Source organism: Esox lucius, chromosome 20 (genome assembly GCF_011004845.1).
Source record: "Esox lucius isolate fEsoLuc1 chromosome 20, fEsoLuc1.pri, whole genome shotgun sequence".
NCBI classification, from domain to species: domain Eukaryota; kingdom Metazoa; phylum Chordata; class Actinopteri; order Esociformes; family Esocidae; genus Esox; species Esox lucius.
In genome coordinates this window covers 43,009,137-43,033,086 of record NC_047588.1, presented here as the reverse complement: position 1 = coordinate 43,033,086, position 23,950 = coordinate 43,009,137, and the positions used below count along the sequence as shown (strand labels likewise).

The 23,950-nt window shown below is 44.4% G+C and overlaps 1 protein-coding gene across 7 annotated transcripts in view; it reads right to left on the bottom strand.

The window, feature by feature from the left end:
• The window catches only part of raph1a (Ras association (RalGDS/AF-6) and pleckstrin homology domains 1a), an 86,999-nt gene that overhangs the window by 7,853 nt on the left and 55,196 nt on the right, over positions 1-23,950 (bottom strand). For all 7 annotated transcript variants that reach the window (XM_034288625.1, XM_034288624.1, XM_034288626.1 and 4 more), the window contains 6 exons: positions 23,720-23,797; positions 15,420-15,579; positions 6,568-6,689; positions 4,127-4,192; positions 3,340-3,483; positions 2,161-2,271 (listed from right to left, as the gene is read on the bottom strand). In XM_034288625.1, the coding sequence (XP_034144516.1) occupies positions 2,161-2,271; positions 3,340-3,483; positions 4,127-4,192; positions 6,568-6,689; positions 15,420-15,579; positions 23,720-23,797 (681 nt within the window). The remainder of the gene's footprint in view (positions 1-2,160; positions 2,272-3,339; positions 3,484-4,126; positions 4,193-6,567; positions 6,690-15,419; positions 15,580-23,719; positions 23,798-23,950) is intronic.

Here is a 23,950-nt window from a genome sequence, read left to right as displayed (position 1 = left end):
AAATGGTACTGGCTGGTGTCTTCACCTTCAGAGTCAGGCAGTAGTCTGCTAATTAACATGTAAATGGTACTGGCTGGTGTCCTCACCTTCAGAGTCAGGCAGTAGTCTGATAACTAACATGTAAATGGTACTGGCTGGTGTCCTCACCTTCAGAGTCAGGCAGTAGTCTGATAACTAACAGGTAAATGGTACTGGCTGGTGTCCTCACCTTCAGAGTCAGGCAGTAGTCTGCTAATTAACATGTAAATGGTACTGGCTGGTGTCTTCACCTTCAGAGTCAGGCAGTAGTCTGCTAATTAACATGTAAATGGTACTGGCTGGTGTCCTCACCTTCAGAGTCAGGCAGTAGTCTGATAACTAACAGGTAAATGGTACTGGCTGGTGTCCTCACCTTCAGAGTCAGGCAGTAGTCTGCTAATTAACATGTAAATGGTACTGGCTGGTGTCTTCACCTTCAGAGTCAGGCAGTAGTCTGCTAATTAACATGTAAATGGTACTGGCTGGTGTCCTCACCTTCAGAGTCAGGCAGTAGTCTGATAACTAACATGTAAATGGTACTGGCTGGTGTCCTCACCTTCAGAGTCAGGCAGTAGTCTGATAACTAACAGGTAAATGGTACTGGCTGGTGTCCTCACCTTCAGAGTCAGGCAGTAGTCTGCTAATTAACATGTAAATGGTACTGGCTGGTGTCTTCACCTTCAGAGTCAGGCAGTAGTCTGCTAATTAACATGTAAATGGTACTGGCTGGTGTCCTCACCTTCAGAGTCAGGCAGTAGTCTGATAACTAACATGTAAATGGTACTGGCTGGTGTCCTCACCTTCAGAGTCAGGCAGTAGTCTGCTAATTAACATGTAAATGGTACTGGCTGGTGTCTTCACCTTCAGAGTCAGGCAGTAGTCTGCTAATTAACATGTAAATGGTACTGGCTGGTGTCCTCACCTTCAGAGTCAGGCAGTAGTCTGATAACTAACATGTAAATGGTACTGGCTGGTGTCCTCACCTTCAGAGTCAGGCAGTAGTCTGATAACTAACAGGTAAATGGTACTGGCTGGTGTCTTCACCTTCAGAGTCAGGCAGTAGTCTGATAACTAACATGTAAATGGTACTGGCTGGTGTCTTCACCTTCAGAGTCAGGCAGTAGTCTGATAACTAACAGGTAAATGGTACTGGCTGGTGTCCTCACCTTCAGAGTCAGGCAGTAGTCTGATAACTAACATGTAAATGGTACTGGCTGGTGTCTTCACCTTCAGAGTCAGGCAGTAGTCTGATAACTAACAGGTAAATGGTACTGGCTGGTGTCCTCACCTTCAGAGTCAGGCAGTAGTCTGCTAATTAACATGTAAATGGTACTGGCTGGTGTCCTCACCTTCAGAGTCAGGCAGTAGTCTGATAACTAACAGGTAAATGGTACTGGCTGGTGTCCTCACCTTCAGAGTCAGGCAGTAGTCTGATAACTAACAGGTAAATGGTACTGGCTGGTGTCTTCACCTTCAGAGTCAGGCAGTAGTCTGATAACTAACATGTAAATGGTACTGGCTGGTGTCCTCACCTTCAGAGTCAGGCAGTAGTCTGATAACTAACAGGTAAATGGTACTGGCTGGTGTCCTCACCTTCAGAGTCAGGCAGTAGTCTGATAACTAACATGTAAATGGTACTGGCTGGTGTCTTCACCTTCAGAGTCAGGCAGTAGTCTGATAACTAACAGGTAAATGGTACTGGCTGGTGTCCTCACCTTCAGAGTCAGGCAGTAGTCTGATAACTAACAGGTAAATGGTACTGGCTGGTGTCCTCACCTTCAGAGTCAGGCAGTAGTCTGATAACTAACAGGTAAATGGTACTGGCTGGTGTCCTCACCTTCAGAGTCAGGCAGTAGTCTGATAACTAACAGGTAAATGGTACTGGCTGGTGTCCTCACCTTCAGAGTCAGGCAGTAGTCTGATAACTAACATGTAAATGGTACTGGCTGGTGTCTTCACCTTCAGAGTCAGGCAGTAGTCTGATAACTAACAGGTAAATGGTACTGGCTGGTGTCCTCACCTTCAGAGTCAGGCAGTAGTCTGATAACTAACAGGTAAATGGTACTGGCTGGTGTCCTCACCTTCAGAGTCAGGCAGTAGTCTGCTAATTAACATGTAAATGGTACTGGCTGGTGTCCTCACCTTCAGAGTCAGGCAGTAGTCCGTGGGAGCCTTGTATTTGGAGCGGTAGTCTTGGCCGTAGTACACATTGACATGGTCCAACTGGAGGAAACACACCAGGTCTCTGGACGTCTGCCGGGGGAGAGAAGTTATGGGTTTTTCCATCATTCCAGCCACTGGTTAGGGTAGTTTATGTAATAGTTACCCCTGGTTAGGGTAGTTTATGTAATCATCTACCACTGGTTAGGGTAGTTTATGTAATAGTTACCCCTGGTTAGGGTAGTTTATGTAATAGTTTACCCCTGGTTAGGGTAGTTTATGTAATCATCTACCCCTGGTTAGGGTAGTTTATGTAATCATCTACCCCTGGTTAGGGTAGTTTATGTAATAGTTACCCCTGGTTAGGGTAGTTTATGTAATAGTTACCCCTGGTTAGGGTAGTTTATGTAATAGTTACCCCTGGTTAGGGTAGTTTATGTAATAGTTACCCCTGGTTAGGGTAGTTCATGTAATAGTTTACCCCTGGTTAGGGTAGTTCATGTAATAGTTTACCCCTGGTTAGGGTAGTTTATGTAATAGTTACCCCTGGTTAGGGTAGTTTATGTAATAGTTACCCCTGGTTAGGGTAGTTTATGTAATAGTTACCCCTGGTTAGGGTAGTTTATGTAATAGTTACCCCTGGTTAGGGTAGTTTATGTAATAGTTACCCCTGGTTAGGGTAGTTTATGTAATAGTTACCCCTGGTTAGGGTAGTTTATGTAATAGTTACCCCTGGTTAGGGTAGTTCATGCAGTCAACCCAACTTTTTTAAACATGTTGCTGGCATCCAAGACATAACACGACAATAACATTTGACATGTTTTCACTATTTTCAATAAAATACAGGAATAAATTATTTTCACCTCGTAATTCGTTTTTATTGGCATTTTATGCAGTGTCCCAACTTTTTGGGAAAAAGGGTTGTACAATGAACACAAATGTAATCCCGTTATGAGGTAAGAGGACACCCCTAACTTTATCATCATTTAAACAGCAAAGATATGAGTCAGGACCAAAAACGGTGCCAGTGATTCGATTATCATGACAAGTTAGGAGGGTCCAGGAAACCATAAAACCATATGGATGTGTGGTAACACACCCCACCAAAATCAAAAGCCCTCAGATTCAACTAGCCCTGGCGCTTTATATAGTCAGGGGTACCTTAGCTTTGCCCTTGGGTACGTAGTAGATCCCAGAGGCTCGGAGAAGAAAGTATCTCTTCTTCCAGGACTTTTTCCCGTCCTCCTTCAGCCAGAGGACTCCTTCCATCTCAGGAACTGACACAGAGCTGCCGCAGAAACACTCCTGCAGGCACAAACACCTCAGAACACACCCCCACGACACGACAGGTGTGTGTCCATCATGTTGTCAGCGTGTCCAGGTGTGTGTCCATGTCCAGGTGTGTGTGTCCATCATGTTGTCAGCGTGTCCAGGTGTGTGTGTGTGTGTCCATCATGTTGTCAGCGTGTCCAGGTGTGTGTGTGTGTGTCCATCATGTTGTCAGCGTGTCCAGGTGTGTGTCCATGTCCAGGTGTGTGTGTGTCCATCATGTTGTCAGCGTGTCCAGGTGTGTGTGTGTGTGTGTGTGTGTGTCCAGGTGTGTGTGTCCATCATGTTGTCAGCGTGTCCAGGTGTGTGTCCATGTCCAGGTGTGTGTGTGTGTTTGTGTCCAGGTGTGTGTGTCCATCATGTTGTCAGCGTGTCCAGGTGTGTGTGTGTCCATCATGTTGTCAGCGTGTCCAGGTGTGTGTCCATGTCCAGGTGTGTGTGTGTGTGTGTGTCCAGGTGTGTGTGTCCATCATGTTGTCAGCGTGTCCAGGTGTGTGTCCATGTCCAGGTGTGTGTGTGTGTGTGTGTGTGTGTCCATCATGTTGTCAGCGTGTCCAAGTGTAGTGATCTGGCTAGGTGGTGGTCCAGAGGAAGTGATCAGGTTGTTGGTCCATCATACCTCCAGAAGAGCTTCCTTGTTCCTGTCTGCCATCTCACACGTCTCCTTCCGCCCCAACAAATAGTTCTGTGGTTTTCCATGTGCAGCGAAGTGTAGAAACGGGTTAATCCAAGGTTGACAGAGTACATCATGTCTCAACTCAAATAAATTACTTATCCTACCATCATCAACCTACTCCAAACTGAAGGACTTGCTGAGCGTCTGTCTCTGTGTCTGTCTCAGTCTGTGTCTGTCTCTGTATCAGTCTCAGTCTGTGTCTGTCTCTGTATCAGTCTGTGTCTGTGTCTGTCTCTGTATCAGTCTGTGTCTGTCTCTGTATCAGTCTGTGTCTGTCTCTGTATCAGTCTGTGTCTGTCTCTGTATCAGTCTGTGTCTGTCTCTGTATCAGTCTGTGTCTGTCTCTGTATCAGTCTGTGTCTGTCTCTGTATCAGTCTGTGTCTGTCTCTGTATCAGTCTGTGTCTGTCTCTGTATCAGTCTGTGTCTGTCTCTGTATCAGTCTGTCTCTGTCTCTGTATCAGTCTGTCTCTGTCTCTGTATCAGTCTGTCTCTGTGTCTGTCTCAGTCTGTCTCTGTGTCTGTCTCAGTCTGTCTCTGTGTCTGTCTCAGTCTGTGTCTCTGTGTCTGTATCAGTCTGTCTCTGTGTCTGTCTCAGTCTGTGTCTGACTCTGTGTCTGTGTCTGTGTCAGTCTGTCTCTGTGTCTGTATCAGTCTGTCTCTGTGTCTGTATCAGTCTGTGTCTGTATCAGTCTGTGTCTGTATCAGTCTGTGTCTGTATCAGTCTGTGTCTGTCTGTGTCTGTATCAGTCTGTGTCTGTCTGTGTCTGTATCAGTCTGTCTCTGTGTCTGTATCAGTCTGTCTCTGTGTTAGTCTGTGTCTGACTCTGTGTCTGTATCAGTCTGTGTCTGTCTCTGTGTCTGTATCAGTCTGTGTCTGTCTCTGTGTCTGTATCAGTCTGTGTCTGTCTCTGTGTCTGTATCAGTCTGTGTCTGTCTCTGTGTCTGTATCAGTCTGTGTCTGTGTCTGTATCAGTCTGTGTCTGTGTCTGTATCAGTATCCGTCTGTGTCTGTATCAGTATCCGTCTGTGTCTGTATCAGTATCCGTCTGTGTCTGTATCTGTATCCGTCTGTGTCTGTATCTGTATCCGTCTGTGTCTGTATCTGTATCCGTCTGACTCTGTCTCTGTGTCTGACTCTGTCTCTGTGTCTGACTCTGTCTCTGTGTCTGACTCTGTCTCTGTGTCTGACTCTGTCTCTGTGTCTGACTCTGTCTCTGTGTCTGACTCTGTCTCTGTGTCTGTATCTGTCTGTATCTGTCTGTGTCTGACTCTGACTCTGTGTCTGTATCAGTCTGTGTCTGTATCAGTGTCTGTATCAGTCTGTCTCTGTGTCTGTATCTGTATCCGTCTGTGTCTGTATCTGTATCCGTCTGTGTCTGTCTCTGTGTCTGACTCTGTCTCTGTGTCTGACTCTGTCTCTGTGTCTGACTCTGTCTCTGTGTCTGACTCTGTCTCTGTGTCTGACTCTGTCTCTGTGTCTGACTCTGTCTCTGTATCTGTCTGTGTCTGTCTGTGTCTGACTCTGACTCTGTGTCTGTATCAGTCTGTGTCTGTATCAGTGTCTGTATCAGTCTGTCTCTGTGTCTGTATCAGTCTGTCTCTGTGTCTGTATCAGTCTGTCTCTGTGTCTGTATCTGTATCCGTCTGTGTCTGTATCTGTATCCGTCTGTGTCTGTCTCTGTATCCGTCTGTGTCTGTCTCTGTGTCTGACTCTGTCTCTGTGTCTGACTCTGTCTCTGTGTCTGACTCTGTCTCTGTGTCTGTATCTGTCTGTATCTGTCTGTGTCTGACTCTGACTCTGTGTCTGTATCAGTCTGTGTCTGTATCAGTGTCTGTATCAGTCTGTCTCTGTGTCTGTATCAGTCTGTCTCTGTGTCTGTATCAGTCTGTCTCTGTGTCTGTATCAGTCTGTCTCTGTGTCTGTATCAGTCTGTCTCTGTGTCTGTATCAGTCTGTGTCTGACTCTGTGTCTGTATCAGTCTGTCTCTGTGTCTGTATCAGTCTGTCTCTGTGTCTGTATCAGTCTGTCTCTGTGTCTGTATCAGTCTGTCTCTGTGTCTGTATCAGTCTGTCTCTGTGTCTGTATCAGTCCCTGTGTCTGTCTGAGTTCATAATTCTACTGTATTGTGGGAGTGGTACTAATAGAGGAACGGTTCTTAGTCGTCCTATAGAGGAACGGTTCTTAGTCGTCCTATAGAGGAACGGTTCTTAGTCGTCCTATAGAGGAACGGTTCTTAGTCGTCCTATAGAGGAACGGTTCTTAGTAGTCCTATAGAGGAACGGTTCTTAGTTGTCCTGTAGAGGAACGGTTCTTAGTCGTCCTATAGAGGAACAGTTCTTAGTCGTCCTATAGAGGAACGGTACTTATAGATGCGTGTGTACCTGTGGGTTCTTGAAGAGGGCGTACTTCTCGATGCGTTCTATGAACATCAATCTGTTCTGGGAATCTCTGGTCCAGTTGAGAAGATTCTCCACCAGGTTCTCATGGTCCTCAAATATCCTCTCTGGGGAGGACAAAGACGTGGAGAAGTCATCTCCCATGTCAACAGACAGCAGAATGTAAAGGCTTGTTAAGTTTACTAAAATACACACATTTGCAAAGAAATTACAGATTTCCAATTTGTGTAGTAGATAGTCATATAGGAAATTGACTTTGAAATATGAAATGTGCAGATCTGGGTATTTGTCATGAAATTAAGAAACCATTAAACCAGGGATGGGAGAGGGGTGATTCTGGATGAGAAAGGTTACAGTAACATCTGTACAGAACTGCCCAGCCATGCTCTAATTTAGACCAATCATTTAATACTTCCAGTTGTAACGAAATGCATGAAATTGACACCTGCAAACAATGATGACAATGTAATGATAAAGGAATTAATTGAATTCTATATAAACCGCTAATCTAAATCTGTAGGATTACAACCCCAGGCCATTAGGTGAATTAAAACATTACAGAATTTCTCATCATCCATCCACACTTTCCCTTTTAAAGCTGCCCCTGGGACTTATAGCTTATTCCTAATGGACCCTATTCCATAAATAGTGAACAAAATACATAAAGAATAGGGTGGCTGCATAAGGAATAGAGCTACTACACAGGGAGTAGGGTGGCTGCATAAGGAATAGAGCTACTACACAGGGAGTAGGGTGGCTACATAGGAAATAAGGTGACTACATAGGAAATAAGGTGACTACATAGGAAATAAGGTGACTACATAGGAAATAAGGTGACTACATAGGAAATAAGGTGACTACATAGGAAATAAGGTGACTACATAGGAAATAAGGTGACTACATAGGAAATAAGGTGACTTAGTACTGCCACTCAGGGACCTTGAACTACTCTTTGTACTAATGGACTCTTGCAAAGTGTGATAAGTTCTCAGGAACCTCATTGCTGCTATCCATGCATTTCAGTCGCACATGCTACCTTCCATTTGCCTTCAGTGCAAATTGATACATCCAACTGCACATGTTTTGCACTCTTTTATTTGCACTTCTGGTTAGATGCTAACTGAATTATGTCGTACTGTACTTGTTCTTCTTCAATATAAAGTTATAAAGAATATATAAAAAATATAAAGTTGAATCTAATCTAATATCCCGACTCCCAAACATCTCTAAATTCTCCCTTTAGACAAATTCCACCAGTTCAGATTATCAACTCCAGTGGTTAATCCCAGTGGTTAATCCCATAAATTAATTTGAGTTAATCCAGATGCAGATACGAATTCTAGAAAAAGAGATAATGAGGCCTCAGGCTTGTAAATGGTACCCTAGGTTTTTTTTAGACAGACAGGGATTGCAAAGACAGACAGATATTGTACAGACAGACAGGCAGTGTTGTACAGGCAGGAAGGAGGGTGGATCAGATCCCTAACAGACCTCCTCAGCAACCAGACCAGGAGAGGAGGGAGGTTGGTCCAAATCCTTAACAGCCCTCCTCAGCAACCAAACCAGGAGAGGAGGGAGGTTGGTCCAAAACCCTAACAGCCCGTCTCTAAAGCCATAATGATAACAGCGTCCATTTCCTATCCCGTCCCTCTGGGGAAAATAGCTTGGACACCTTCACACCAGATTCACTCCAGATGTCACCTAAAACAGTTCCAATGCTTTGTTTTTCTCATTTCAACTGAAAAAATGTATGTTCCTTTTCAGCCGGTACACCGATCAGCCATAACATTATGACCACCTGCCTAATGTTGTGTAGGTCCCCCTTTTGCCGCCAAAACAGCCCTGACTCATCAAGACATGCACTCAAATAAACCTCTGAAGGTATGCTGTGGTATCTGGCACCAAGACGTTAGCAGCAGATCCTTTAAGTCCTGTAAGTTGCAAGGTGGGGCATCAATGGATCTGACCTGTTTGCCCAGCACATCCCACAGATGCTCAATTGTAATGAGATCTGGGGGGTTTGGAGGCCAAGTCAACACCTTGAACTCATTGTTGTGCTCCTCAAATCATTCCAGAACAATATTTGCTTTGTGGCAGGGCGCATTATCCTTGTGAAAGAGGCCAATGCCATCAGGGAATACCATTGCCATGAAAAGGTACACATGGTCTGCAACAATGCTTAGGTAGGTGGTCCGTGTCAAAGTAACAGCAGAACATTGCCCAAAGCATCACACTGCCTCCACCAGTGTGCATTGTTCCCATAGTGCATCTTGGTGCCATGTGTTCTCCAGGTAAGCACCACACACCCACCTGGCCATCCATGTGATGTAAAAGAAAACGTGATTCATCAGACCAGGCCACCTTCTTCCATTGCTCCGTGGTCCAGTTCTGATGCTCACGTGCCCATTGTAGGCCCATTAGCAGGGGTCATCATGGGCATCCTGACCGGTCTGCGGCTACGCAGCCCCATATGCAACAAATTGCGGTGCACTTTTTAAGTACCAGCATTAACAATTTGAGCTACAGTAGCTGGTCTGTTGGATCGGACCACACAGGCCAGCCTCCGCTGCCCATGTGCATCAGTGTTATTCACTTCACCTGTCAGTGGTCAATGTTATGGCTGATGGGTGTATCAGTGTTATTCACTTCACCTGTCAGTGGTCAATGTTATGGCTGATGGGTGTATCAGTATTATTCACTTCACCTGTCAGTGGTCATAATGTTATGGCTGATTGGTTTATCAGTGTTATTCACTTCACCTGTCAGTGGTCATAATGTTATGGCTGATGGGTGTATCAGTGTTATTCACTTCACCTGTCAGTGGTCATAATGTTATGGCTGATGGGTGTATCAGTGTTATTCACTTCACCTGTCAGTGGTCATAATGTTATGGCTGATTGGTTTATCAGTGTTATTCACTTCACCTGTCAGTGGTCATAATGTTATGGCTGATGGGTGTATCAGTGTTATTCACTTCACCTGTCAGTGGTCATAATGTTATGGCTGATGGGTGTATCAGTGTTATTCACTTCACCTGTCAGTGGTCATAATGTTATGGCTGATCGGTGTATGTTCGAGCTCAATAAAAAAATAAACAAAAATCTATTTCAATAAAAATAAAAGTACCTAATCAAGACCTAATTTCACTGGTGATAAGAATGTATTTTTGTTGACGAAGTGGAACAAAATCAACACTGCAATTACATCAGAACAACAAGATAAGAGATACTATTAAAATAGAAATAAAAAGGACTACCAATACTCTCCGGGAGCCATCACCTTATCGTGGTGGAGAGGTTTGGGTGTTCCTATGAACCTGAGGGCTGTGTTGTCCGGGCCTTAGTGCTTCTGGTAGGGTTTCCCATGGCAAAGTGGTCTCAGGGGAGGAGCCAGACTAAGAATGGTTCAAAAATACTCCATGTTTAAACGAGGAAGAGGAAGAGTTACCCTGCCTGGAGGAAGCTCGGGGCCCCCGTCTGGAGCCAGGCCCAGAGGGAGGGCTCGCCGGCCGTGTTTGCCACGGAGCCCGGTCGGGCATAGCAAACGTGGCACCCCCCTCTCCATCCTATGGGAGGAACCGCTGGGGTCGGGTGCGCTGCCATATGAGTGGCAGTGAAGGCCACGGTCCTCGACGGACCAGACCCGGGCGGCAGGGGCTGGATCTGGGGACGTGGAACGTCACCTCTCTGTGGGGGAAGGTGCCGGAACTTGTGAGGGAGGTGGAGCGCTATCAGTTAGATCTGGTGGGGCTTACATCCACTCACAGTCTCGGTTCTGGAACCGTACTCCTGGATAGGGGACAGACTTTTTTCTTCTCTGGAGTTGCCCAGGGTGTGAGTTGGGTCAGGGGGTGGGGGAAGACTCTGGACAGACCGGGAAAACCCAAATGGGTAGTGCGGGTGAACTGGGAACGTCTGGAGGATGCCCCGGTCAGAAAGATTTTCAACTCACACCTCCGGCGGAGCTTTTCTGGCATCCCTGTGGAGATTGGGGGCATTGAACCTGAGTGGTCGATGTTCAAAACCTCCATTGCCGAAGCTGCGGCACAGAGCTGTGGTCTAAAGGTCTTAGGTGCATCAAGGGGCGGTTACCCTCGAACACCCTGGTGGACCCCGGTGATCAAGGAAGCCGTCCGACTGAAGGAGGCCTTCCGGGAAATGTTATCCCAGAGGACTCCAGAGACGGTTGCAGTGTACCGACAGACCCGAAGGGCTGCGACCTCTGCTGTGAAAGAGGCAAAACAGCGGGTGTGGGAGGAGTTTGGGGAAGCCATGGAGAAGGACTTTCGGTCGGCACCAAGGTGTTTCTGGAAAACCGTCCGCCACCTCAGGAGGGGAAAACAGGGAACTATCCAAGCTGTGTACAGTAAGGATGGGACACTGTTGACCTCAACTGAGGAGGTAATTGAGTGATGGAAGGAACACTTTGAGGAACTCCTAAATCCCACTAACACGCCCTCTATAGTGGAGGCAGAGCTGGAGGCTGATGGGGAAGCATCGTCAATCTCCATGGCAGAAGTCACTGAGGTAGTCAAACAACTCCACAGTGGCAAAGCTCCGGGGATTGACGAGATCCGTCCCAAAATGTTGAAAGCTTTGGGTGTGGAGGGGATGTCTTGGATGACACGCCTCTTCAACATTGCGTGGGAGTCGGGGAAAGTATATAAGGAGTGGCGGACTGGGGTGGTGGTTCCCCTGTTCAAAAAGGGGGACCAGAGTGTGTGTGCCAATTACAGAGGTATCACACTTCTCAGCCTCCCTGGGAAAGTCTACTCAAAGGCACTGGAAAAGAGGGTTTGGCAAATAGTCAAACTTCAGATTGAAGAGGAACAATGCGGATCGAGGTGTAGTCGGGGTGGGGAGGGGTTGCAGTTCGGTGTCCTGGGGATCTCATTGCTGCTTTTTGCAGATGATGTGGTCCTGATGGCATCATCGGTCTGTGACCTTCAGCACTCACTGGACCGGTTCACAGCCGAGTGTGAAGCGGTTGGGATGAGGATTAGCACCTCTAAATCTGAGGCCATGATTCTCAGCAGGAAACCGATGGAGTGCCTCCTCCGGGTAGGGAATGAGGCTTTACCCCAAGTAAAGGAGTTTAAGGATCTCAGGGTCTTGTTCACGAGGGAGGGGACAATGGAGCGGGAGATTGGCCGGAGAATCGGAGCAGCAGGGGCGGTATTGCATTCGCTTTACCTTACCGTTGTGACGGAAAGAGAGCTGAGCCGGAAGGCAAAGCTCTCGATATACCGGTCAATTTTCCTTCCTACCCTCACCTATGGTCATGAAGGCTGGGTCATGACCGAAAGAACAAGATCGCGAGTACAAGCGGCTGAAATGGGTTTTCTCAGAAGGGTGGCTGGCTTCTCCCTTAGGGATAGGGTGAGAAGCTCAGCCATCCGTGTGGAACTCTGAGTAGAGCCGCTGCTCCTTTGCATTGAAAGGAGCCAGTTGAGGTGGTTCGGGCATCTGGTAAGGATGCCCCCAGGACGTCTCCCTAGGGAGGTGTTCCAGGCACGTCCAGCTGGGAGGAGACCTCGGGTAGGCCCAGGACTAGGTGGAGAGATTACATTTTTACACTGGACTAGGAACGCCTCAGGATCCCCCAGTCAGAGCTGGCAAATGTGGCTCGGGAAAGGAAAGTTTGGGGTCCCCTGCTGGAGCTGCTGCACCCGCAACCCGATACGGATAAGCACTGACCTCCATCATCATGAAGTGAATGACTACCACCCTGTAGCACTGACCTCCATCATCATGAAGTGAATGACTACCACCCTGTAACACTGACCTCCACCATCATGAAGTGAATGACTACAAACCTGTAACACTGACCTCCATCATCATGAAGTGAATGACTACAAACCTGTAACACTGACCTCCATCATCATGAAGTGAATGACTACCACCCTGTAGCACTGACCTCCATCATCATGAAGTGAATGACTACCACCCTGTAACACTGACCTCCACCATCATGAAGTGAATGACTACAAACCTGTAACACTGACCTCCATCATCATGTAGTGAATGACTACCACCCTGTAACACTGACATCAATCATCATGTAGTGAATGACTACCACCCTGTAACACTGACATCAATCATCATGAAGTGAATGACCACCACCCTGTAACACTGACCTCCATCATCATGAAGTGAATGACTACCACCCTGTAGCACTGACCTCCATCAACATGAAGTGAATGACTACCACCCTGTAGCACTGACCTCCATCATCATGAAGTGAATACACATCGATGGAGCTGAAGTGGAGAGAGACTTCAAGTATATCAGTGTGACCCAGACAAGCAAACTCTGCAGTGAAAACTGCCCAAAAACAACTATACTTACTGAGGAGACTCAAGAAGTTTGGCATGTCTGTTAAAACTCTCAACACCTTCTACAGGTGCACCTTTGAGAGCATCCTCTCTGGCTGCATTACTGCCTGGTATGGCAGCTGCTCCACTGCAGACTCCAAGTCCCTCCAGAGGGAGGTGAAGTCTGTGGAGTGCATCATCAGCTGCCATCTCCCTTCCACCGTACATGATGACTCAGGAAACAAAGCCACCCAGGCTTTGGTCTGATCACACTGCTACCGTCTGGCAGACTAACAGATACTACCCAGATTGAACAACGTATATTGTTCCTTTATTTTATTATTATTTTCTTTCTAGCTATATTTTTGCTTATATATTCTTCTTCTTAACTCTCACTACGTAGTTGTCGGGTGCCATGTCAGAAGAATTTCTTGACGCTGTGTTGTTAGGTGCATTTGACAAATAAATCTTGACACTCTTTTTTGAAAACAATCTATTATCCAGCTCCGTCTCAGTCTGTAATTAGAATTATTAGCATAGTCGAAATTCATGAATGGAAACGGGGCGTTCCGCTTTACAAAAGTAGGACTGCAAGCGGAAAACTACTCCAAAATACTTCAAACTACATTCGGTAATCTGCTGTGCTAGCATCAACTTTTAAACTGTATACAAATGAAACAGCCGGCGGAATTTGGTGAATTCAAACTGGCCCTAGCAAAAAATGTCCCACCACACGCAGTATCTGCTCTTTGGCAATGATGTCATTGAGGTGGGTGTAAACTTTAACCTCAACAAGCTAGGTTAAAATGGGTAGCTTCACTAGCTGGCCCATATTCGTCGGTGGACTTCAGCATTGCATTTATCATGAAGGAAAATGCTGTGGTCATATTTTGTTTGCAAAGAAAGCTACAAGGGACATGGGAGAGGATATTTAAGGATTCACTTATTTTCATATTGTAATCCAGAGTTGTGGAAAATCTCTTATTGCAATAAATGACAATGACATAGAAGAATCATTATAACTACCTAATAACTTACGTTTATCTTGCTAACTTGGACACTATATGTATGATTGTTTTTTCTATTCAGGCCTAATAATATTGAATTGCCAGTGTTGAAATATGCTATACAAATAAACGTGCCATGCCTTACACTCTTGTTTGCTAATGTTAGGTATCTACTTACTCCTTTGAAAGCTGGCCATTTGGTCCCTCGGGCCTAGAACATCTTCTGCAGTTTATTTTTGGGATGTAAAAAAGTCTCCCAGCACCCCAGGAGTTATGAGGGGGGTGAAATCTGGATGACCAACCACACATCTTGGAACATGTTCAGCTTCAGGGACTGGGTCATTCATATTCTGCAGCATTGGCATCAATAGTTCCAATTCAATGCAACAAAAGCATTCTGTTTTGGTTGGCTTTAGACTGCATGATCCACAACTACACCACCAATCTCCGGATATTCTGGGCAAGGGTTGGGGATGATTGGTTCATTATTGCCCCTCTCCTCAGCTACTCTCAGAGCCTCTAGTTCGGTCAATTCATCTTCTGTGTATTTTGGTTCGAACAAGTAAGGCGCTATGAAAAGATATTCTTCCTGGTTGTATTCAGAGTCAGACATGATACATATGTATTTTCCTTTCTCTCTCAAGCAAATAAAGTTCTGACGAAATAAGAAACTTGCTATCTAGCTAGTGAATGGTAACCTTGTTTACTGTGACGTATGCATTTGCTCTTGCCAAAAAAAACTATAAAATTGTGAACAAAACTGGCTGGTAAACCTAAGAAGTACCAGTTTATTTGAATATTTGTATTGTGAAATTATTTTGAGGAATACAAAATTGTTAGGTTCTTCAAGGTAAATAATACCACAAGTCTTAGTTTCCACTTGTAATGCAGCTTTTGTAAAGCGGGACGCATCATTTCCATGCATGAATGTGGACTACGCTAATAATGCTAATTACAGACTGGGACAAAGCTGAGTAATGGAATCTTTAGAAAAATTACTTTGTGCATTCAGGAACAACTCAGGGTAAGTGGACTTTTACCCAAATATGAATCTGAGCCTAACCATCCCTTTAATACACAGATTTTAGAAAAACAGATTTACAACCTTCTATTAATGTCCTGAACTTGGAAAATAATATGGCACAAAGTAGCCAGAAATCCAAATAACCGAAATGATTTACTTAGTTTGCTTATAGAAATGATATCACTCTACACCACGGAGGCTAAGACATGATCATCCACATGGACTGGGAGGCCCGGGTGTTAACTAATTCTGGAAGATGCCCTTCCCTTCCCTGTGCTCTTCATTTTAACAAATGAAAAACACTGCCATGTTTACCAGAAATTTTACAACCTAATGACAGCTCAAACATAGGAGCTCTACAACATGGTGACACCTTAGTCTAGTTAACCTTATGGCAGCTAAAACATCCTCATTCTCTATTATTACTTTATTATTTATTTGATTATGTGTGTGAGGGAGTGTGCGCACCTGTGTAGGTGTGTGAGCCACTTACCCATCTGTAGTTCGTGGATGGTCTCCACCAGGGACCAGTCGGCGCTGTAGCCACAGTGGGACTTGTCCAGCAGGCTGTCCAGAACCTGTCTGACCGTCTGCCTCTCGTCCACCATCATGGTCTTAGAACTCTCATCGGACAGGTGCACCCGGATCACCAGCTGAGGAGACCCAGTGGTTCCATTACCATGGAAACAACGGCTTGCAGGGGATTCTAAACCTGCGTATCTATATTATCACTTAGTGACAACAGCTGACGTAAAAAGGACCTAAAATATTTTATCGAACAATAACACCACCCTCCTGCCCGCCACTAGAAGAGTAAAACACACCACATCCACAATAACACAAAACCTGCATTAATACAGTAGCCTCCACTAATACATTGCCCACCACAAATTTTCATTCCAAATATTATCAAAAATCTAAATACAAATTAAAGTAAAATGACTGAAAAACCAATGTGAAATAAATTAAATAAATTTTACCCCAAAACATGTGTGCCACAATTATTTATGTATACGAGAAGGTGCCTTTATGTCACTTTCACAAAGCTGAATTTTCTGCCGCCCCCCAGTTTAAGTTTTAAATACGCTATTGAAAAATAGCCAGTATGTTCTGCACAATTTAAAAGGGTGACTGAATTTAATCTCACAGGAAATTTTGAATCTTTAATGCTTTCATCCTAATTAACACTGTTTCATTTAGAGGATAGTCTTGTATTTCTTTTGGTCTGTACATAGAAAAATTTAAATACACATACACAGACATATACATACACACACATTCATACACACATACATTCACACATACACTCACCTAAAGGATTATTAGGAACACCATACTAATACTGTGTTTGACCCCCTTTCGCCTTCAGAACTGCCTTAATTCTACGTGGCATTGATTCAACAAGGTGCTGAAAGCATTCTTTAGAAATGTTGGCCCATATTGATAGGATAGCATCTTGCAGTTGATGGAGATTTGTGGGATGCACATCCAGGGCACGAAGCTCCCGTTCCACCACATCCCAAAGATGCTCTATTGGGTCGAGATCTGGTGACTGTGGGGGCTATTTCAGTACAGTGAACTCATTGTCATGTTCAAGAAACCAATTTGAAATGATTCGAGCTTTGTGACATGGTGCATTATCCTGCTGGAAGTAGCCATCAGAGGATGGGTACATGGTGGTCATGGTGGACATGGTCAGAAACAATGCTCAGGTAGGCATTGGCATTTAAACGATGCCCAATTGGCACTAAGGGGCCTAAAGTGTGCCAAGAAAACATCCCCCACACCATTACACCACCACCACCAGCCTGCACAGTGGTAACAAGGCATGATGGATCCATGTTCTCATTCTGTTTACGCCAAATTCTGACTGAATGTCTCAACAGAAATCGAGACTCATCAGACCAGGCAACATTCATCCAGTCTTCAAGTGTCCAATTTTGGTGAGCTCGTGCAAATTGTAGCCTCTTTTTCCTATTTGTAGTGGAGATGAGTGGTACCCGGTGGGGTCTTCTGCTGTTGTAGCCCATCCACCTCAAGGTTGTGCGTGTTGTGGCTTCACAAATGCTTTGCTGCATACCTTGGTTGTAACAAGTGGTTATTTCAGTCCAAGTTGCTCTTCTATCAGCTTGAATCAGTCGGCCCATTCTCCTCTGACCTCTAGTATCAACAAGGCATTTTCGCCCACAGGACTGGATGTTTTTCCCTTTTCACACCATTCTTTGTAAACCCTAGAAATGGTTGTGCGTGAAAATCCCAGTAACTGAGCAGATTGTGAAATACTCAGACCGGCTCGTCTGGCACCAACAACCATGCCACGCTCAAAATTGCTTAAATCACCTTTCTTTCCCATTCTGACATTCAGTTTGGAGTTCAGGAGATTGTCTTGACCAGGACCACACCCCTAAATGCATTGAAGCAACTGCCATGTGATTGGTTGATTAGATAATTGCATTAATGAGAAATTGAACAGGTGTTCCTAATAATCCTTTAGGTGAGTGTATGATGTAATGAATTACACCATTCAGTGATGAACAAGGCAATGACATTTCAAAAGGCTGTAATATTATGAAAAACATTTTGAAAAGCCATTGGGAAACAGATTGAATTGCTATTAAATAAATGTTATACTATTTTGAAAACTGGCATCATGAGAAACAATTTTATAATTTGCAATCTTTCAATTATTTTAATATAAAATAATGTATTTAATTCTGTACAGACATTCAGTACTTTGAGGACCATCTCTTTGCCATGATAACTGCTCTGAGTCTCATAATGTTTGATGAGGTGAGGGAACACACAGAAGGGATTGGGTTGCTGCCCTGCTGGAAGATTCAATGACAACCTACAGCAGTTGATTAGATAATTGCATTAATGAGAAATTGAACAGGTGTTCCCAATAATCCTTTAGGTGAGTGTATATAAACAGGTGCTGGTCATAAAATTAGAATATCATCAAAAAGTTGATTTCAGTAATTCCATTCAAAAAGTGAAACTTGTATATTATATTCATTCATTACACACAGACTGATATATTTCAAATTATTTCATTTAATTGTGATGATTATAACTGACAACTAAATGAAAATCCCAAATTCAGTATCTCTGAAAATTTGAATATTACTTAAGACCAATACAAAAAAAGGATATTTTGAAATGTTGGCCAACTGAAAAGTATGAACATGAAAGGTATGAGCATGTACAGCACTCAATACTTAGTTGGGGCTCATTTTGCCTGAATTACTGCAGCAATGCGGCATGGCATTGAGTCGATCAGTCTGTGGCACTGCTCAGGTGTTATGAGAGCCCAGGTTGCTCTGATAGTGGCCTTCAGCTCTTCTGCATTGTTGGGTCTGGCGTATCGCATCTTCCTCTTCACAATACCCCATAGATTTTCTATAGAGTTAAGGACAGGTGGGTTTGCTGGCCAATTAAGAACAGGGATACCATGGTCCTTAAACCAGGTACTGGTAGCTTTGGCACTGTGTGCAGGTGCCAAGTCCTGTTGGAAAATGAAATCTGAATCTCTATAAAGTTGGTCAGCAGAAGGAAGCATGAAGTGCTCTAAAACGTTCTGGTAGATGGCTGCGTTGACCTTGGACTTCAGAAAACACAGTGGACCAACACCAGCAGATGACATGGCACCCCAAACCATCACTGACTGGGGAAACTTTACACTGGACTTCAAGCAACGTGGATTCTGTGCCTCTCCTCTCTTCCTCCAGACTCTGGGACCTTGATTTCCAAAGGAAATGCAACATTTACTTTCATCAGAGAACATAACTCAGCAGCAGTCCAGTCCTTTTTGTCTTTAGCCCAGGCGAGACGCTTCTGACGCTGTGTCTTGTTCAGGAGTGGCTTGACACAAGGAATGCGACAGCTGAAACCCATGTCTTACATATGTCTGAGCGTGGTGGTTCTTGAATCTTTGACTCCAGCTGCAGTCCACTCTTTGTGAATCTCCCCCACATTTTTGAATGGGTTTTGTTTCACAATCCTTTCCAGGGTGCGGTTATCCCTATTACTTGTACACTTTTTTCTATCACATCTTTTCCTTCCCCTTCGCCTCTCTATTAATGTGCTTGGACACAGAGCTTGTTGAACAGCCAGCCTCATTAGCTATGACCTTTTGTGTCTTGCCCTCCTTGTGCAAGGTGTCAATGGTCGTCTTTTGGACAGTTGTCAAGTCAGCAGTCTTCCCCATGATTGTGTTGCCTACAGAACTAGACTGAGAGACCATTTAAAGGCGTTTGCAGGTGTTTTTGGTTAATTAGCTGATTAGAGTGTGGCACCAGGTGTCTTCAATATTGAACCTTTTCACAATATTCAAATTTTCTGAGATAGTGAATTTGGGGTTCATTAGTTGTCAGTTATAATCATCAAAATTAAAAGAAATAAACACTTGAAATATATCAGTGTGTGGAATGAATGTATAAATTATACAAGTTTCACTTTTTGAATGGAATTACTGAAATAAATCAACTTGTTGATGATATTCAAATTTTATGACCAGCACCTGTACACACACACACACACACACACACACCCCTGTATTAACTGCACCTGTTTAAACTCGTTACCTGTATAAAAGACACCTGTCCACACACTCAAACAGACTCCAACCTTTCCACAATGGCCAAGACCAGAGAGCTGTATAAGGACATTGGGGACAGAATTGTAGACCTGCAAAAGGCTGTGATGGGCTACAGGACAATAAGCAAGCAGCTTGGTGAGAAGGCAACAACTGTTGGCGCAATTATTAGAAAATGGAAGAAGTTCAAGATGACGGTCAATCTCCCTCGGTCTGGGGCTCCATGCAAAATTTCACCTCGTGGGGCATCAATGATCATGAAAAAGGTGAGGCAGGACCTGGTCAATGACCTGAAGAGAGCTGGAACCACAGTCTCAAAGAAAACCATTAGTAACACACTACGCTGTCATGGATTAAAATCCTGCAGCGCACGCAAGGTCCCCCTGCTCAAGCCAGCGCATGTCCAGGCCCGTCTGAAGTTTGCCAGTGACCATCTGGATGATCCAGAGGAGGAATGGGAGAAGGATATATGGTCTGATGAGACAGAAAGAGCTTTTTGGTCTAAATTCGCCGTGTTTGGAGGAAGAAGGATGAGTACAACCCAAAGAACACCATCCCACCGTGAAGCATGGAGATGGAAACATCATTCTTTGGGGATGCTTTTCTGCAAAGGGGACAGGACGACTGCACCGTTTTGAGGGGAGGATGGATGGGGCCATGTATCGCAAGATCTTGGCCAACAATCTCCTTCCCTTGAAGATGGGTTGTGGCTGGGTCTTCCAGCATGACAATGACCCAAAACACACAGCCAGGGAAACCAAGGAGTGGCTCCGTAAGAAGCATCAAGGTCCTGGAGTGGCCTAGCCACTGCCCAGCGACAGATCATTCAGGTTTCGGGGCTGGAGAAGGTCTGTATGGAGGAGTGGGCCAAAATCCTTGCTTCAGTGTGTGCAAACCTGGTCAAGAACTACAGGAAACGTATGATCTCTGTAATTGCAAACAAAGGTTTCTGTACCAAATATTAAGTTCTGCTTTTCTGATGTATCAAATACTTACGTCATGCAATAAAATGCAAATTCATTACTTAAAAATCATACAATATAATTTTCTGGATTTTTACAAAAATTACAGACTTCTACATGCTTTGTAAGTGGAAAAACCTGAAAAATCAGCAGTGTATAAAATACTTGTTCTCCTCACTGTATACAAACATACACATATGCACACATATACATATATTTATACTGATTTTTATATTTGTTAAACAATGAATATAATGTATGAATATATTCAATTATTTAATAATTTTTGTGATGGCATATTTATTATACACTTTTGTGAAGGCATACCGCTCTGTGAGTTTATTAGCGAGTGATGCCATATGAGATGGAACATGTAGCTTGTCGCACAATCACAAGGGATCAATGTGACATAAAGTATTTTAGAGACTCTATGCGACACAAATGAAGGAGATATCCCAGCTAGCTAATCCAATTAAGATGGATCTAAACGGAAAGGCTACACCAAAGAGGTAGGTTTATTTAGCTAGGAATCTGAATGGAGTTGGAACTCAGAAAACAGTTTATTTTACATTAGCCTGACGTTAGCGTAGCTGGCGTTAGCTTAGCTGGCGTTAGCTTAGCTGGCGTTAGCTTAGCTGGCGTTAGCTTAGCTGGCGTTAGCTTAGCTGGCGTTAGCTTAGCTGGCGTTAGCTGCTCTACTGCCAGCCCTCAAAACACTTTTACTAGTGGCGGTTTGAAGTGTAAAGTAATTCCAGACTATAGACTTAGATGTCCATCGTCAACAACTCACGTGTTTATGGAACATAGACTGTTTTTGTGGTATCAGCTCATTACATACATTTCCTGTACCTTATGCCATATTTTGGGCCGGAAATGGCCAAATATCTAATGCCCAGTGGTTCCCAACACCAGTCCTCAAGTACCCCAAACAGTAAATGTTGTCATTGTTGCCCCCGCCAAGCAAAGCTGATTCAACTTGTTGACTAATTATCAGGCTCCCATTGAGTTGAATTGGGTGTGGTTTTTCAGGGCTACAAGATAAATGTGCGCAGTTGGGTATATTTAAGGGCCGGAGTTGGGAACCACTGGACTAAACAGATTGAAATGTTCTTGAATGTAGACAGAGGAAACAGATTGAAATGTTCTTGAATATAGACAGACTAAACAGATTGAAAGGTGTTGGCTCACATGAATTTAACAGCTGGTGCACCATGGCTTTATTGACTGGTGCTCCTGAGGCCTCTAATCCAAGCTGACCATAATAAGAGCCACAAAGGACTTACCAAACAGTCCCTCCAATCCACTTCACAGAGAGATCAGAGGGGAGATGATATAAGCCCTGTGAAATTCCTGACCTCATGTTCTGAGTATAATATGTCAGAATAATGAAATGATTACAAAGACAACTACGTATTGGGTGCACTAGGTCTATGAACAACAAGCGACTGTACAATATTTCTGGTGTTTAAAAATAAAAATAACTTTTAAACCTTCTTTAACAACATCACTCTGCGACCAGTAGTCAGCCTACAACAGCACACCACAAGGCCATAAAGATCAATCACAATTATGCATATTTTTGTTAAATAAATCCACAGCCAACTGTTTGATACCAGATGTAAAATGGGCCTATTTATTCAATAGGGATCTAATCATTCAAATAAATATGTCTCTTTCTGAAGGATCCAGGTGAGACTGGCCTGTGACTGATAGTGATTCATCTTCACATTTACAAAAATGATCATAAAACGCATGATTGCAGGGGAGCTGAACTGCTGACGAAACCCCACCTACTCTGTTGGGTAATAACAACAGTTCTGTTTGGTAACAACAGTTCTGTTTGGTAACAACAGTTCTGTTTGGTAACAACAGTTCTGTTTGGTAACAACAGTTCTGTTTGGTAACAACAGTTCTGTTTGGTAACAACAGTTCTGTTTGGTAACAACAGTTCTGTTTGGTAACAACAGTTCTGTTTGGTAATAACAGCTGAAATGGCCCACTCATTAAGGCCCACAGTAACATGCCAGCCAAATATAGGCTTTTTTTAACTACTTATTTAATAGCACCAGGTATAGATTTATTGGAATGATCTCAGCATTTAATTTGTCAATACTCAACCAGTAGCTCTGGCTGTTAAAACACCCAGGGACAACTATTCATATAAATTCCATCACTTCGGATTTGAAATGTTAAAAAGTTCTTAAAAAGAAGAGAAGATGGAGTGAGGAGAGAAAGGCAGACCCTGGCACACAGCTACAGGAATGTACTCCCACTATCACTCCAACACGCGTGCATGCACAAACCCCCCCCTCCCCGTGTTCCCCACTCCCCTGTGTCCTCCCCTCTCCTGTCCTTTACCTCCCTCCAATCCACTGGCGCATCAGGCCGTATTAAAGCCCAGCTGCCTGGTGGGGCATACTCTAATCCACACGCTCAGTTTTGGGCTTAACTCTGGAGGGTTTGGCCATCACATTACACAGTGGTGCAGTGGGAGACAGAGGTAGAGAGACAGAAAGAGAGATGTAGAGAGAGACAGACAGAGGGATGTAGAGAGAGACAGACAGAGGGATGTAGAGAGAGACAGAAAGACAGGGAGACAGATAGAGACATAATAGTATAGATCAGCAGTCCTAGAGCCTGAGGGAGCAGTGTAACAGAGCAGGGGACTGCTGGTCTATACTGACCCAGTAACAGAGCAGGGGACTGCTGGTCTATACTGACCCAGTAACAGAGCAGGGGACTGCTGGTCTATACTGACCCAGTAACAGAGCAGGGAACTGCTGGTCTATACTGACCCAGTAACAGAGCAGGGGACTGGTGATCTATACTGACCCAGTAACAGAGCAGGGGACTGGTGATCTATACTGACCCAGTAACAGAGCAGGGGACTGGTGATCTATACTGACCCAGTAACAGAGCAGGGGACTGGTGATCTATACTGACCCAGTAACAGAGCAGGGGAATGGTGGTCCATACTGACCCAGTAACAGAGCAGGGGACTGGTGATCTATACACTGCTCTGTTACTGGGTCAGTATCAGAGCAGGTGAGTAAAGTGCCCTGAGAAGCTTGTTACACATGCCTTCACTTATAAGACCATCTAAATATGGGTCAGGATTCAGAGTCTTAATATGATTCAGGATTCAGTCCACACTGTACAGATGTCTGTTTAAGATTATCTGACTATTTTCCAACCAGTTCAATCTGTCACACTATAATAATAGTGAGGAAAAGGTACCTTTTTAACTTGCGCTTCTTTGATCTTCTCCAGAGCCACTCGAATCTTCTCAGCCTTCGTCTTGGCAGCTTGCTCTTCCTACACACACACACACACACACACACACACACACACACACACACACACACACACACACACACACACACACACACACACACACACACACACACACACACACACACACACACACACACACACACACACACACACACACACACAGTCAACACAGGA